At 35.9% G+C, this 14,649-nt stretch overlaps 1 protein-coding gene across 7 annotated transcripts in view; it reads right to left on the reverse strand.

The window, feature by feature from the left end:
• The window catches only part of LOC106138977 (rho GTPase-activating protein 7), a 269,079-nt gene that overhangs the window by 36,618 nt on the left and 217,812 nt on the right, over positions 1-14,649 (reverse strand). For all 7 annotated transcript variants that reach the window (XM_060949881.1, XM_060949880.1, XM_060949882.1 and 4 more), the window contains one exon: positions 14,380-14,528. In XM_060949881.1, coding sequence (XP_060805864.1) covers positions 14,380-14,528 — 149 coding nt within the window. The remainder of the gene's footprint in view (positions 1-14,379; positions 14,529-14,649) is intronic.

The raw sequence follows: 14,649 nt of genomic DNA on the forward strand, positions 1-14,649 counted from the left end.
ACGGGACAAATTACACAGATTGAGTTAGCCTCGAAGTAAGTTCGAGACTTGTGTTACGAGATACTAACTCAACGATACTATGTTTTATAATAAATACTTACATAAGATAAACATTCAAGACCCAGGCCAATCAGAAAAAGTTCTTTTCTCATCATGTCCTGGCCGGGATTCGAACCCGGAACCTCCGATGACCTTCTAGACAAGCGTACTACCGCTGCGCCACAGAGGCCGTCAATATATAAACATAGTGATCACGTCTATATACCTTGCGGGGTAGACAGAGCCAACAGTCTCGAAAAGACTGATACACCACGTTCAGCTGTGTGGCTTAATGATAGAATTGAGATTCAAATAGTGGCAGGTTGTAGTTCATCGCGTACAAGAAGAATTCCAAGATTATTAGCCTATCCCTGAATCTCCTTTAACGACGATATGGAGTGGTCCTATTCTAAAGTGTCCACACGGCACTATTAATTATAATTGGTGGATATCAAGCGCATCAATAGCATCGTAACGTAGCTCTCGCGTAGGTGGAAACACACCTTTTGAATCCTATTGGAAAAATTGTGTGATGATAGATAGAAAAAAGATTTCCAACGCATACTTTCATCATCAAATATTTAAAAAACATCGGCTCTCGCCTTGGGGAAATCATGGGACATCACTGTCACTCATCTTACTTTACGACGAAAAAACTCCATTAAATATTAAATGTGGTTTGTTTGAGATTATTCCGCGATTTCAACAAACTTTGAAAGTGGAAGTTTTTGATAAAAACTCAACCATTAGGCGTGTAAATTTTCATAAAGTTGCAAAAAAGAAATCTGGAATCATTGTGGTGAAGCTGATAATTATTATAAGCTTTGCTCCATCAATTTTGATTAATTTAATTGTAGGTCGTTTTGTGCCAAGTGGTTCCCGGCACCAATAAAAAAAGAATAGGATACTTCCATCTTGTTTCCATGGATATCGTAAAAAGCGATTAAAGGATAAGCTTATTAACTTGGGATTCTTCTTTTAGGCGATGGGCTAACAACCTGTCAATATTTTAATCTAAATTCTATCATCAAGCCAAACAGCTAAACGTGGCCTATATCCCGCACGAGATATAGACGTAATTATATTTGTGAATATATTTTGTATAATTGTATGTAGGTAGTTTATTATCTTTAAAACTAATCATATTGGCTCTGTTTTCACCGTAAGCGGTAAAGACGTGAAATGCTTAGTCAGTTTAACCATTTCCATGCGCATTTGGGACAGATAGCAGTTTTTCTCCCTAAATGAAATCATATTTTATTTTCTAAATGACTTTTTGGTGTCATACCTTTTACAGAGTTTAATGGCCGAACATTAAGTACATGTCTGAAAATTAACTTTTCACAGGATAATTTCATGTTGTTACTTATTGCGTGTCACGTCTATGTCACTTGCGGGGCAGACAGAGCCAACAGTCTTGTAAAGACTGAATGGCCACGTTAAGCTATTTGGCTTAATGATAGAATTGAGATTCAAACAGTGGCAGGTTGCTAACTTATCGCCTAAAAAAGAATCCCAAGTTTGTAAGCCTATCCCTTAGTCGCATTTTACGACATCCATGGGAAAGAGATGGAGTGGTCCTATTCCTTTTTTTTCTCTCCTTTTTAAGACATTCGAAATTTGGTCCTTGAAAGTTCGACGAGGCTGGCCTTTTACTTTTACAGTCAGCAAATTAATCGACTTTATAATTTTACGAGGCACATAACCAAGCAACCATTAAGTGAAGGATTAATATCTAGCCTTATGTGACAAATACCTAGGCTGTAAAATGGCTAGATAGCGTTAAAAGCCTCCAAGATATTTTTAAGTACTTTTTGATGTGTTAAGGAAACATTAAAATGAAACTTTACAGATCAAAAAGTACTTAAAAACATTTTGCAAACTAGCTGTGCATATTTTTGGAGCCAGTCTTTATTATTCTCTAGTGTTTATCCCTAGTCTTAATTCTAGAAGCATTATCTACCAGTCAACCATTAGGTATGACAGAGAACTTTATGTGGGGTCAACTTAAATAAATATGTTTATACCTACACAAAATATAAAATAAAATAATTATAATTAAAAACTACAATAAATAAACAATGTACACAAATAAATAGGTGCAGCGATAACCGAAATGAGTGAAAAGGCTTATATTTATTGTAGCGATAAATTATAGTAATATTGTAGTAGGTAATGCGTGAAGAGGTAACAAACAAACTTACTTTCATATTTATAGTATTAGTTGGGAGTTTTGTATTTCATAGTGGTACCCAATTATATTGATCAAATCTTGCAATATGGAGAAATCTCGCTTCGGTATTTGGTGTTGCCACACTTCGATTGTTTTGCCGCAAGATTGGGTGTCGTAATTGAGTTGTAATTTGTTTAGGCCCAATGATGTCCAAAGCCTTTGCCAAAATGTTAAAAACATAACGTCACTGTCATTTTTATTGTAAAAAAAAAAATTTTAATTGGACTTTTGGCGGCTTCACCGGCATTACGCGCCGTTTCTAAAAACTTGTAAACTTTTATCTGAATACACAAAATTAAAGAAAATTGAGTTATTATTGGCTCCATTGTGTCAAGCGAAGACATATTTTGGTGGCCCATGAGGGGAACCAACGAAAAAGCAAAACTCAAACATAATAGCAAAATTGTCGCGTCTGGCGCCATTAAGTCCAAGAACATCGAAGTTTGCAAAACTACAAAAGTTCATTATTACAAGAAGAAGGAACAGCCTGGAAATATCCAAATTTCAAATAAACCGAGGTGGTCATTGGAGTACCTAAAGCTTCAAACCAGCAGCGGACTAATAAGATAAGTGTTCCAGTCCTTCCATTTTCTTAACAGTACTTATGTACCTACATTCAAAAAGAGAATTTCCAAATTTTCATTTTCTGTTATTTAAGTGTGGTTAATTCTTGTGCATTCTATTGTTGTTATCAAATTAATGTTGTATTTATGCCTAAGTAACAATATAACCCAATTTATTGCAAAACAAATTCAAAATAAATTTCAAGAGTTTTGTGAAAATTGTACTGCCATAAGTTGGCAAATATCATTCTACATAAAATCTATTTCTTCTTAACTAAATAATCTAAATAATTATAACAAGTAAGTATTGATTCCAAAACATCATTATTTCATTTAACTAAATTACTAGGTACCTACCTACTTACCTACTTAACATATCTAATAGTAACTCATTAAATAAATTTAACTAGGTATATTTTGTGTGTTTTCATAAACTTTAATAACATTACATAAAAATTACTTTAAATTCCTAGTTTGGTGGCCCATACTGTAAACATTAAATACAAATTTATCACGCCAATCCTTTCACCTTTCTGATTATTCCGCTGACTATTTCAGCCATCTGCGGTCGCTGTGTGCTGGCAACAGTGCGCTGCCTGCAGCAGGCTCAGCCCTACCTAGGGGGTATTCACTACAGAGGGAGTATCAGCGTAGCGAGGAGCGTGAGCCAATTCTTTTATTTATTTACTATAATTTCTTGTTCTGATCTACATTGAATTTTGTGTTCTATTTTTTAGTTTACTTAATTTTATTATAAATTCATAATGCCTAACCCTGCTTCTGAAACTGAGTCAAGCAAAAACCAATCAAAGGATCTAAGAGAGTTATACATAAAACGGAGCTCAGTTAAAGGGCAAATAACAAAATATAAAAATTTTCTTTATAATGTTAGTCAGAACAAGGACTTATCCAATCTTGAACTTGCAGAACTATCTGTCAAATTGAGTAGGTTTGAAGCACTATCATTGCGTTTTGATGACTTGCAATCTCAGATTGAGGTTTTAAATTCTGATAATTTATCTCATGAAATTGATGAACGAGAAAATATTGAGCATGAGTTTGTTGTTAATATTGCAGCGTCAAAAAAATTGATTGATGATTATAATAAAGAATCTCAACGGTTTGAATCATCTTTTCATGAAGCGAGTGCTTTTTCATCCGGCCACAATGAAACATGTAACATCGGTTTTAAATTACCACAAATTCAAATATCTAAATTTAATGGAACATATTTTCACTGGCTGGAATTTCATGATACATTTGAAAATCTCATTCATAACAATAATCGAATTTCAGATATACATAAGTTTCATTACCTTGTTTCCTACTTAGAAGGAGAGGCAGCACGAATAATTTCAAACCTAGAAATATCATCAGCAAACTACTCGGAAGCATGGAAACTTCTCTGTGACCGTTACAACAATAAACGTTTGTTAACTAATCATCATTTAAATTCATTGTTAAATATACAGCCAATTACACGTGAGTCCGAGAAGTCACTACGTTTCCTGGTAGACCACATGACAAAAAATTTACGCGCCTTGTCCAGCTTAGGCCAACCTACAGATAAATGGGATATGTTACTCATATTCATGTTTTCATCAAAATTAGATAGCCAAACCCTAACTAAGTGGGAAGAATATCGGAATACATTGGAAGATATTCCCAATTTAAATAATTTTAAACAATTTTTAATAAATCGTGCAGATGTACTAGAGGCTATAAATAGAACCAATTACGACATTAACTCCTCAAACAAAAGAGCACCTTCATTTGCACGTAGCCCTCAGTCACAAAAGACAAATAGTACTACTAATAAAAATACTAAAAATATTTCCTATACCAAATCTTTTGCTAGTACAAATTCAGAGCGGACAAACTTATTTGTATGCATCATTTGCGGTGACAACCATCGAATTTATGATTGTGCAATTTTTAAGGCGAAGAGTGTCCAAGATAAATTAAGTGACGTTAAGAAATTTAAATTATGCTCTAATTGTCTTCGTCAAGGTCATCCGCTTAATGAATGTCGAATGGGACCGTGTCGTGAATGCAAAAAACGCCACAATACGTTGCTTCACGATCCTGACTCTAATAAAACTTCATCTACTACTGAATCTAATATCGCGGTAAACCATTCTTCACAAAATCAGCAACAAGTACTTTTGTCTACCGCACTTATAGAAGTTTGCAACCCAGTGACAAGGGCAACATCGAAGGTTCGAGCTCTCCTGGATTCAGGAAGCCAGTCTTCTTTTATTTCTTCTTCTCTTAAGGACGAGTTGGCATTAAACTCAACTCGTATAGATAATTTGCGAATTATAGGTATAGGCAATAGCAACTGCAATAATGTGACTGAGTCATGCACTATTAAAATTAATTCTATAAACACGCCTTTTAGCGTTCAGTTGTCTTGTTTAGTATTAAACGAGTTAACTAGTGGACTACCTAAAACTCCCATTGATATCAAAACACTAAAATTGCCATCTTCTATAGTCTTAGCCGATCCTACATTTTATCAGCCTTCTAAAGTTGATGTATTGATAGGGGCTGATCTATTTTGGCATGTACTTGGGGGAGAACAAAGAAATTTAGGTCCTAATCTTCCAATACTGCATAGTTCTAAATTTGGCTGGTTGATTTCCGGTCCTATATATACAAAAGTAAACTACAACTCCGTTCAATGTAATCACGCATCTGTTCTACAAAATGCAGACGATGAAATACATAGAATGCTTCCTATATTTTGGAATCTGGAAGAGGTTCCCAATAAAACTAAATTGAGCGATAAGGATAAATTTTGCGAGAAACATTTTTTACTTAATACCACAAGGCTAGAAAATGGTAGATTTTGTGTGAAGCTACCCTTAATAGATGAACCCGATTGCTTAGGTGATACTTACGCATTGGCTAAAAAACGTTTTATTAATTTAGAAAAAAGATTTAAACGAAATCCAACTCTTAAATTGGAGTATTCTAAATTCATTAATGAATACAAAATGTTAGGACATCTCACAGAAATAACAACTAAACCAAACATTTGTTATTTTCTATGTCACCACGCTGTACTCAAGGAAACCAGTGAGTCAACTAAATTAAGAGTGGTTTTTGACGGTTCAGCGCCATCCACATCCGGTTATTCTCTTAACGACATTCTTTTATCGGGACCCAACATACAAGACTCTCTTTTCTCCATCCTAGTTAGAGCTAGACAATACAAATACCTACTGACTGGTGACATTGAGAAGATGTATCGTCAGGTGGAAGTCACTGAACCTGATCGTGACTTACAATTGATACTATGGAGAGAAAAGGAATCTGATCCCATTAAAATACTGAAACTAAATACACTAACTTACGGCACAGCGAGTGCGAGTTATTTAAGTACTAGGTGTGTCTATCAGTTGGGTGAAGAATGTGAAGATGAATTGATCAAAAATATAATTCAATCAGACTTTTACGTCGACGATTTGATAACTGGTTGTAATAATGAAATTCAATTACATTATATACAAAACAAAATTGCTAATGTACTGAGTTCTGGATGTTTTAACCTAAGAAAATACAAAAGTAATCTGCCCAGTCTAGTTCAAGATATCAATTCTAGTTTAAATTCGCAGGAAAGTCTAATGTTTAGCGAATCTACTAGTACCCTAGGTTTAGGCTGGAACCCGGTTAATGATACCCTACATTTTCCTACTATTGATATTCCACAAAATACAGTTGTTACTAAAAGATTTATTTTATCTCAATCATTCAAAATTTTCGATCCACTCGGGATCCTTAGCCCATTTATAATTATTCCAAAGATAATGCTACAAAAACTATGGCTAAACAAAATAGATTGGGATCAGTCCGTTCCAAAGGACATAGAAATGTCTTGGAACAGCTTTCAGAACAATGTACCTAGTTTACGTAATTTACATATACCAAGATTAACTTTGAGTGATGATGCTCTAGAAATTGAAATGCATTCATTCAGCGATGCCTCACAACATGCTTACGGTGCATGCGTATACATGCGATCTATAAGCACTAGCGGTACAGTCACCGTAAGATTGTTGTGCGCAAAATCTAGAGTAGCTCCAGTGAAACCCACGACGATGCCGCGTCTCGAATTGTGTGCTGCTTTGTTGTCTGCGCGACTGTGTAAATCAGTAACAGATGCACTTAAATACTCACCGTCACGGATCATTCACTGGTGTGACTCAAGCATCGTTCTAGCATGGATTCGTAATGATCCTAACAAATTAAAAACTTTCGTTGCTAATCGAATAATCGAAATAACGGAACTTACTGTACCTTCGTCCTGGCGCTATGTTCCAACTGATCAAAATCCGGCTGACTTGATCTCCCGTGGCGTAAATGGGAATCAGCTAATGTCAATAAATTTATGGTGGAAAGGCCCAAAGTTTTTATCTAAACCTGAATCACAATGGCCTTTGTTAAAAGGTTACAAAAATTGTGATTTGCCAGACATTGAGGTCAGGTGTAATACAATTATTAATATTTCTGATCCAATAATCAAATTTGAGAATTTTTCTAAATTGAATAAATTAGTACGAACATTTGCATTCGTAAAACGTTTTATCAACAATGTCCAGCATCCCCAAAATAAATTTATTGGTAGCTTAAGTGTAGAAGAATTAAATAATTCATTTTATATATTATGTGCCCTAGCACAACGTGATTCATTTAAACATGAATATGATACATTGGTAAAAAATAAACCATTGCCCAATAAATGTAAGATTTTGTCACTATCGCCATTTCTTGATCATAATCACTGCATAATCCGCGTTGGTGGTAGACTGGATGCATCTGACTATTCTTATGAGAAAAAACACCCAGTTCTGCTCCACTCCTCTCATCATTTCACAAAATTATTCTTTGAACATGAACATATTCGTAACATGCATGCTGGTCCACAGCTATTGTTGGCTGTGGTAAGAGAAAGAGTTTGGCCAATAAATGGTAGACGCTTAGCCAGACGAGTGGTTAATAATTGTGTGCGTTGTAAACGTATTGCAGGCAAAACTTTGAGTCCTAAAATGGGAAACCTTCCTATTCAAAGAATTACTCCAGATCATCCTTTTTTATCTGTGGGCATGGATCTAGCTGGACCCTTCTTAATTTTAAATCGACGAGGCCGCGGTAGTAAGCTCATTAAATGCTACCTTTGCCTATTTGTGTGCTTACGCTATAAATGTGTTCACTAAGAGGCTGTCAGTGACTTATCGAAAGATGCCTTTCTGATGGCTTTTCGTAGATTCATAGCTCGTAGAGGAAGGCCAGAGGAAGTATTTTCCGATAACGGACGAAATTTTGTTGCTGCGGCCAAGGAAATCGGTCAATTTTTAAGGCAAAATTCGGAACCAATTGTTGAGTTTGCAAGTCAAGAAAATATTAAGTTCATTTTTAGTCCGGCATACGCTCCTCACTTCGGTGGTATTTTTGAAGCCGGGATAAAATCCGCGAAACACCATATCAAACGTATACTAGGTAACAGCCACCTAACATTTGAGGAGATAACAACATTGTTTGCGCAAGTTGAAGCCATACTAAATAGCCGTCCCTTGTATCCTCTATCATCCTCTCCTAACGATTTCCTCCCACTTTCTCCTGGACACTTTCTTATTGGAAGACCGTTGGTATCGCTGCCCTCTCCAAATTTGCTTGATTGCAAGGAGATCACATTAAGAAGATATGAACGCTTAGAGAAACTCCGCCAGCACTTTTGGAACAAATGGCAACGGGAGTATATTTCTGAATTACAACAAAGAAGCAAGTGGAAAACTAACTGCGATAAACTACAAATCGGTGACATGGTACTCATACAAGAGGACAACATACCACCTATGAACTGGAGACTTGGTAGAGTCTCCCGACTATTTCCTGGGAATGATGGAGTCTGCAGAGTAGCGGACATTGACACCACAAGAGGACCCGTACGAAGAGCATTAGTTCGGCTGTGCCCGCTGGTGGCACCTGAAGCAGATGATCAACTCGGTTGAAAGAACTCTTTCAACGGGCGGGAAGATGTTTAGGCCCAATGATGTCCAAAGCCTTTGCCAAAATGTTAAAAACATAACGTCACTGTCATTTTTATTGTAAAAAAAAAAAATTTTAATTGGACTTTTGGCGGCTTCACCGGCATTACGCGCCGTTTCTAAAAACTTGTAAACTTTTATCTGAATACACAAAATTAAAGAAAATTGAGTTATTATTGGCTCCATTGTGTCAAGCGAAGACATAATTCTTATTTAGCAATAGATTATGGCTATCCCATGCAAGAAAATTAAGTTTTAGTATTGTTTTAGTAATGTATAGCTGAAGACCCAGAATAACATATAGGCTACTTTTTATCCCGGAGTTCCCGCGGCTTTGGTTTGTAGTTGGCAATAAATTAGTTAGGAACGAGTCACCATTCTAAATACCCGTGACATTTCGGCAGTCAAAATTTAATCTAAGCAAGCAAAAGGAACTAATGAATATGTATGTGTCACTAATAGAACCGCACGACATACATTATAATATACGTTTAATTAACCGTTTAAATAACTAATTGCTTCATTAGGATGTATATTTTTGCAAAAATGTTAGGCTTGTCAAGGAAAACATTAATCACTGTTATGTTTAAACTAGCTTATAATGTTTTGTCACATTAACCCTACATTAAATAAATCATTCATTCATTTCATTTATAAAGTCACGTCTATATCCCTTGCGGGGACTCTAGACAGAGTCAACAGCCCTGAAGAAACTAATAAGCCACGTTCAGCTATTTGGCTTTATGATAGAATTGAGCTTCAAATAGGGGCTAGCCCATCGCCTAAAATATGAATCCAAAGTTTATAGGCCTATCCCTTAGTCGCCTCTTACGACAACCATTGGAAAGAGATGGAGTGGTTTTTTTTTTTTATATTGGTGCCGGGAACCACAAGGTACATTAAATAAATAAATAAATAAGTAAGTTTGAGACTTACGAGTTACTAATTCAACGATACTATATTCCATTATAAATATCTATATGTATAGATAAACATCCAAGACCCAGGCCAATCAGAGAAAGTTCGTTTCTTATAATGCCCTGACCTTTTATACATACATACATATAATCACGTCTGTGTCCCTTGCGGGGTAGACAGAGCCAACAGTCTTGAAAAGACTAAAAGGCCACTTTAAGTTGTAGTGATGGAATTGAAATTCCAATAGTGACGGGTTGCTAGCCCATCGCCTACAAGAAGTATCCTAAGCTTATTAACCATTCCCATAGTCGTTTTTTACGTCATCCACGGGTAAGAGATGGTGAAGCCCTATTCCATATCCCACACGGAATATATATACAAGCTATAGCTTTTACCCGCGGCTTCCCCCGCGTGAATTAAATGCTATCTACAAAAAGCAACAAATTCAGCGATACCTACAAATTAATACAGGGTTTTCGCTAATCCCGCGGGAACTATAGTTTTTACCGGGATCAATGTGTTATGCCCTTCTCCAGACTCTTAATTATACATACATACATAAATCACGCCTCTTTCTCGGAGGGGTAGGCAGAGACCTCATCTTTTCACTGGCCACGAACCCTTATTTATTAGAGATATATACGCAAAATTTCATAAGATTGGTTTAGTCGGAAACCCGCGAAGAGGTAACAAACAAACAAACAAACTCAATATCGCATTTATAATATCGGTTGCGATTACAATTAAAACAGCTTCAGGCAAAAAATGTACATTGATGATTAAAGTTTTACGAGGAATATAGTCCAGTTTACATCGGTCGAGTTTTTTACGAGAGAAATCAATATTTGAATATTAATAAATATAAAGAGACAAAATTGAAATAACTAAATTTTCCATCGGATTCAGTTAATGGCAGATTTATTAGAAAGTATTTTTCAATTTTAGGGGAAGATAATTTCTGATTTAACCAAATTGAATAACATACATTACAATTTTAGACTTTCACAAGGCAAAATAATAGTATGCAGGCACTTCAGAATAGGATCCATCTCTTTCCCAAAGATGTCGTAAAAGGCGACTAAGGGATAGGGTTATAAATTTGGAATTTGACTTGTAGGTAAGCGATGGGTAACTTATCACTATTTGAATCTCGTTTCCATCATTAAGCCAACTTTTAGCTTGTCTACCCCGCAATGGATATAGACATGATTATATGTATGTACAAAAATAATATTAATTTTATAACAAGAGATAAAAGTAGCAGCGTATAAATTTACTTTAATTATAAAGTTGATAATTATGAATCGTAGAATATTAATACATCTAATTGAGGTTAATAAAAAAATGTAATACAAATCACTAATAGCAATAAGCAACACCAATAATTATTTATTTCTACAAATTCCATGAAATTGACAAATTGCTTTCACTAGTGACTGAGGAACATAAAAAATACTCGCCACATCACTCGCCCATTGTAAACGCTGCAACAAAACCTGCCCACCAGAATCGAACCCGCTACCAGCATTCCTTTTAATAAACACATCACCGTGTAATCCATAATATCGGTTCTCGGTAATAACTTCATGAATATTCATCAAAGTTGAACCATTAACGGAATAACATCGTTTATGAGTTTGTTAATAAAGTTCTGAATGGATTTAACTTTTTGGGGTCCCAAACATATATACTTGACTAGCTGTAGCCCGCGACTTCGCACGCGTGGAAGAGTCTATCATGGTTCTTCTACGTCATATTCTACATAAAAAATTATCATAACTATATTTTTGTACAAATTTATTTTTATTCAATTAATAAAAACACATAATCAAATCTTTTCCAGACCTGTCGTTGCAAAATACGTAAACAATTTAAGTTCTCACCTTTTTATACATTACGGGGAAGTCAGAGCCAACAGTCTTGTAAAGACTGAAAGCCACATTCAGCTTTATGGCTGATTAACTAGATTAAAATAGTGGCAGGTAGCTATTCATCGCCAACAAGAAGAATCCCAAGTTTATTAGTCTATACCTAAGTCGCTTTTTTACGAAATCTATGTGAAAAAGAGGCAGCTGTCCTATTAGAAAGTTTCAGGAACCACATGGCACTTCATACAATCACGAGTTTATCCCTTACGGGGTAGACAGAAATAAAAAATAGGACGCTGGCTTCGCTGTCCGTCCATCTGTCTGTTACCAGACCTGTATCTCATGAACCGTGATAACAAGATAGTTCAAATTTTTACAAATAAGTAGTATAATTCTGTTGTCTCTACAAAAACAAATACATACTAAATACTAGAATTATATAAATGTAAAACATCTTTCGAATTTATTCATAGTTTACGTGTCAAACCACCATAATATTATAATTTTGTAACCTTGAGTAATAATGAATAAATAAATATATATGTATATACGGGACAAATTACACAGATTGAGTTAGCGTCGAAGTAAGTTCAAGACTTGTGTTACTAGATACTAACTCAACGACACTATATTTTATAATAAATACTTGTATAGATAAACATCCAAGACACAGGCCAATCAGAAAAAGTTCTTTTCTTACCATGCCTTGGCCGGGATTCGAACCCGGTGTCACAGACAAGCGTACAACCGCTGCGCCATAGAGGCCTTTAAGTCCAGTCATATTGTTTTATGGTTAAATAAACATTTTTATTATTACCTCCCATAAAACGATTGTGATTTTTCGCTTACTTTTGCTCAATTGATAACTTACGTTGAAATATTTAAAAAACGAATGTGGATGGCACGGAACCCTTCATCCGCGAGTCCGACTCACGCTTGGCCATTTTTTAATTGATTTCTGTTAAAGCTTTACGACGTCACTAGTAGCATCGTTATTGAGAATAGTAAATAGGTTTTATACTAACAAACTTGCATCTTTATTTTAATTTAATGTTCTGCCTGTGGATTTGCTTACGTAGATATTGTAGTCATTGTTGATCTTACTACGGACTCTAATTGAATTAAAATCTAAATTATTATGTCTATCCCGTAAGGGATAAATACATGATTATATGCCTGTATGTACATATATGTAGTAACGGTTGCTAGCCCATAGCCTCAAAGACTTAAATAGGTACTCAAACACCACAATTTTCCGAAATAAACTTCAAACCGAAATGCAAATGCATTATCCCGTCTAATATTATATTTTAATTGCGAAAGAAAGTTTGTTTGTTTGTTACCTCTTCAGTGGTGATCCACTGGATTAATCTTCTTGAAATATCACGTATATATAATTAAGAGTCTGGAGATGGACAAAGGGTGCCTTTTATCTCGGTAAAAATTACATTATCGTGGGATTTGCAAAAAATCTGTATGCTTTTCGTCGATTGTGGTAGGGGGCTTTCAATTTGTTGCTATTTAGAGATAGTTCTAATTTCGTTATTTTTGTTAATGACGCTTAAATCACGCGGACGAAGTTGCGGGTGAAAACTAGTCAATTATAACTATAACAAAAGAAATAACAAGACCGAAATAGACGAACAAACAAAACTAATAATACACGTGGCTGACACGGGACTTAAATACACTTTAGCGGCAATTCTCGGCGGCAAAACTTATTCAATTACTTCAGTCAAATAGTACCTTCTCTTTATTTAGTCCTGAGAGTCAACAAAGATAATGTTTATCTGACACTAACGATGGGGACGATTACAAAGGTCTTAAAACTTAATATTGTAAATGTCTTAGTAAGTTTATTTGTCTGTTAACTCTTCACGGGTTTTCTACTGAACAAATCTTCTAGTGCCGTGTGGTTCCCGGCACCAATACAAAAAAGAATAGAACCACTCCATCTCTTACCCACGGATGTCGTAAAAGGCGACTAAGGGCCTACAAACTTGGGATTCTTTTTTAGGCGATGGGTTAGCAACCTGTCACTATTTAAATAAATAATAAATAAATAAATATATACGGGACAAATTACACAGATTGAGTTAGCCTCGATGTAAGTTCGAAACTTGTGTTACGAGATACTAACTCAACGATACTATATTTTATTAAATACGTATATAGATAAACATCCAAGACCCAGGCCAATCAGAGAAAGTTCGTTTCTCATCATGCCCTGGCCGGGATTCGAACCCGGGACCTCCGGTGACACAGACAAGCGCACTACCGCTGCGCCACAGTGGCCGTCACTATTTGAATCTCAATTCCGTCGTTAAGCCAAATAGCTGAACTCGGTCATTCAGTCTTTTCAAGGCTGTTGGCTCTGTCTACCCCGCAAGGGATATAGTATGAGACCATATGTATGTATGTATGTATGTAACGTACCTCATCTCGGACGTTTCGAATCGAGCGACTGAAAACTTCGAAACTTCCGTGATAAAATCAAGGTAGGTACGTTACGAGTATGTGCTGGTTTAATACATACATACGTACATATGGTCACGTCTATATCCATTGCGGGGTAGACAGAGCCAACAGTCTTGAAAAGACTGAATGGCCACGTTCAGCTATTTGGCTTAACGATAGAATGGTTTTATACTTGTAGTATTTAAAAATGGCATGATCCTGATAATAATGTGACAATTGTATAAACTCACCGATCTCTTCTGGTGATGATGGTGCTCCAGCTTCATGTTGGCGCAGCGGTTCAGGGCTGTCAGTCTGCGGAACAGGGACTGCAGCGAGTCCGCGTCTAGGAACGGATGGTCGTTCTGAACCCCCGACACGTCTATCGGGAACTGAAGGTCTGGAACAAGGGGGAACATGTTGATTAAAAAAAATATTTTTTTTTAATTTTCTATGACCGTGCTTGCCGTGTAGTTTTCTGCACTTTAGTCTAATGGGACCACTCGCGCAATTTTTCGCGG

This window comes from Amyelois transitella, chromosome 20 (assembly GCF_032362555.1).
Source record: "Amyelois transitella isolate CPQ chromosome 20, ilAmyTran1.1, whole genome shotgun sequence".
In the NCBI taxonomy this organism is placed as follows: domain Eukaryota; kingdom Metazoa; phylum Arthropoda; class Insecta; order Lepidoptera; family Pyralidae; genus Amyelois; species Amyelois transitella.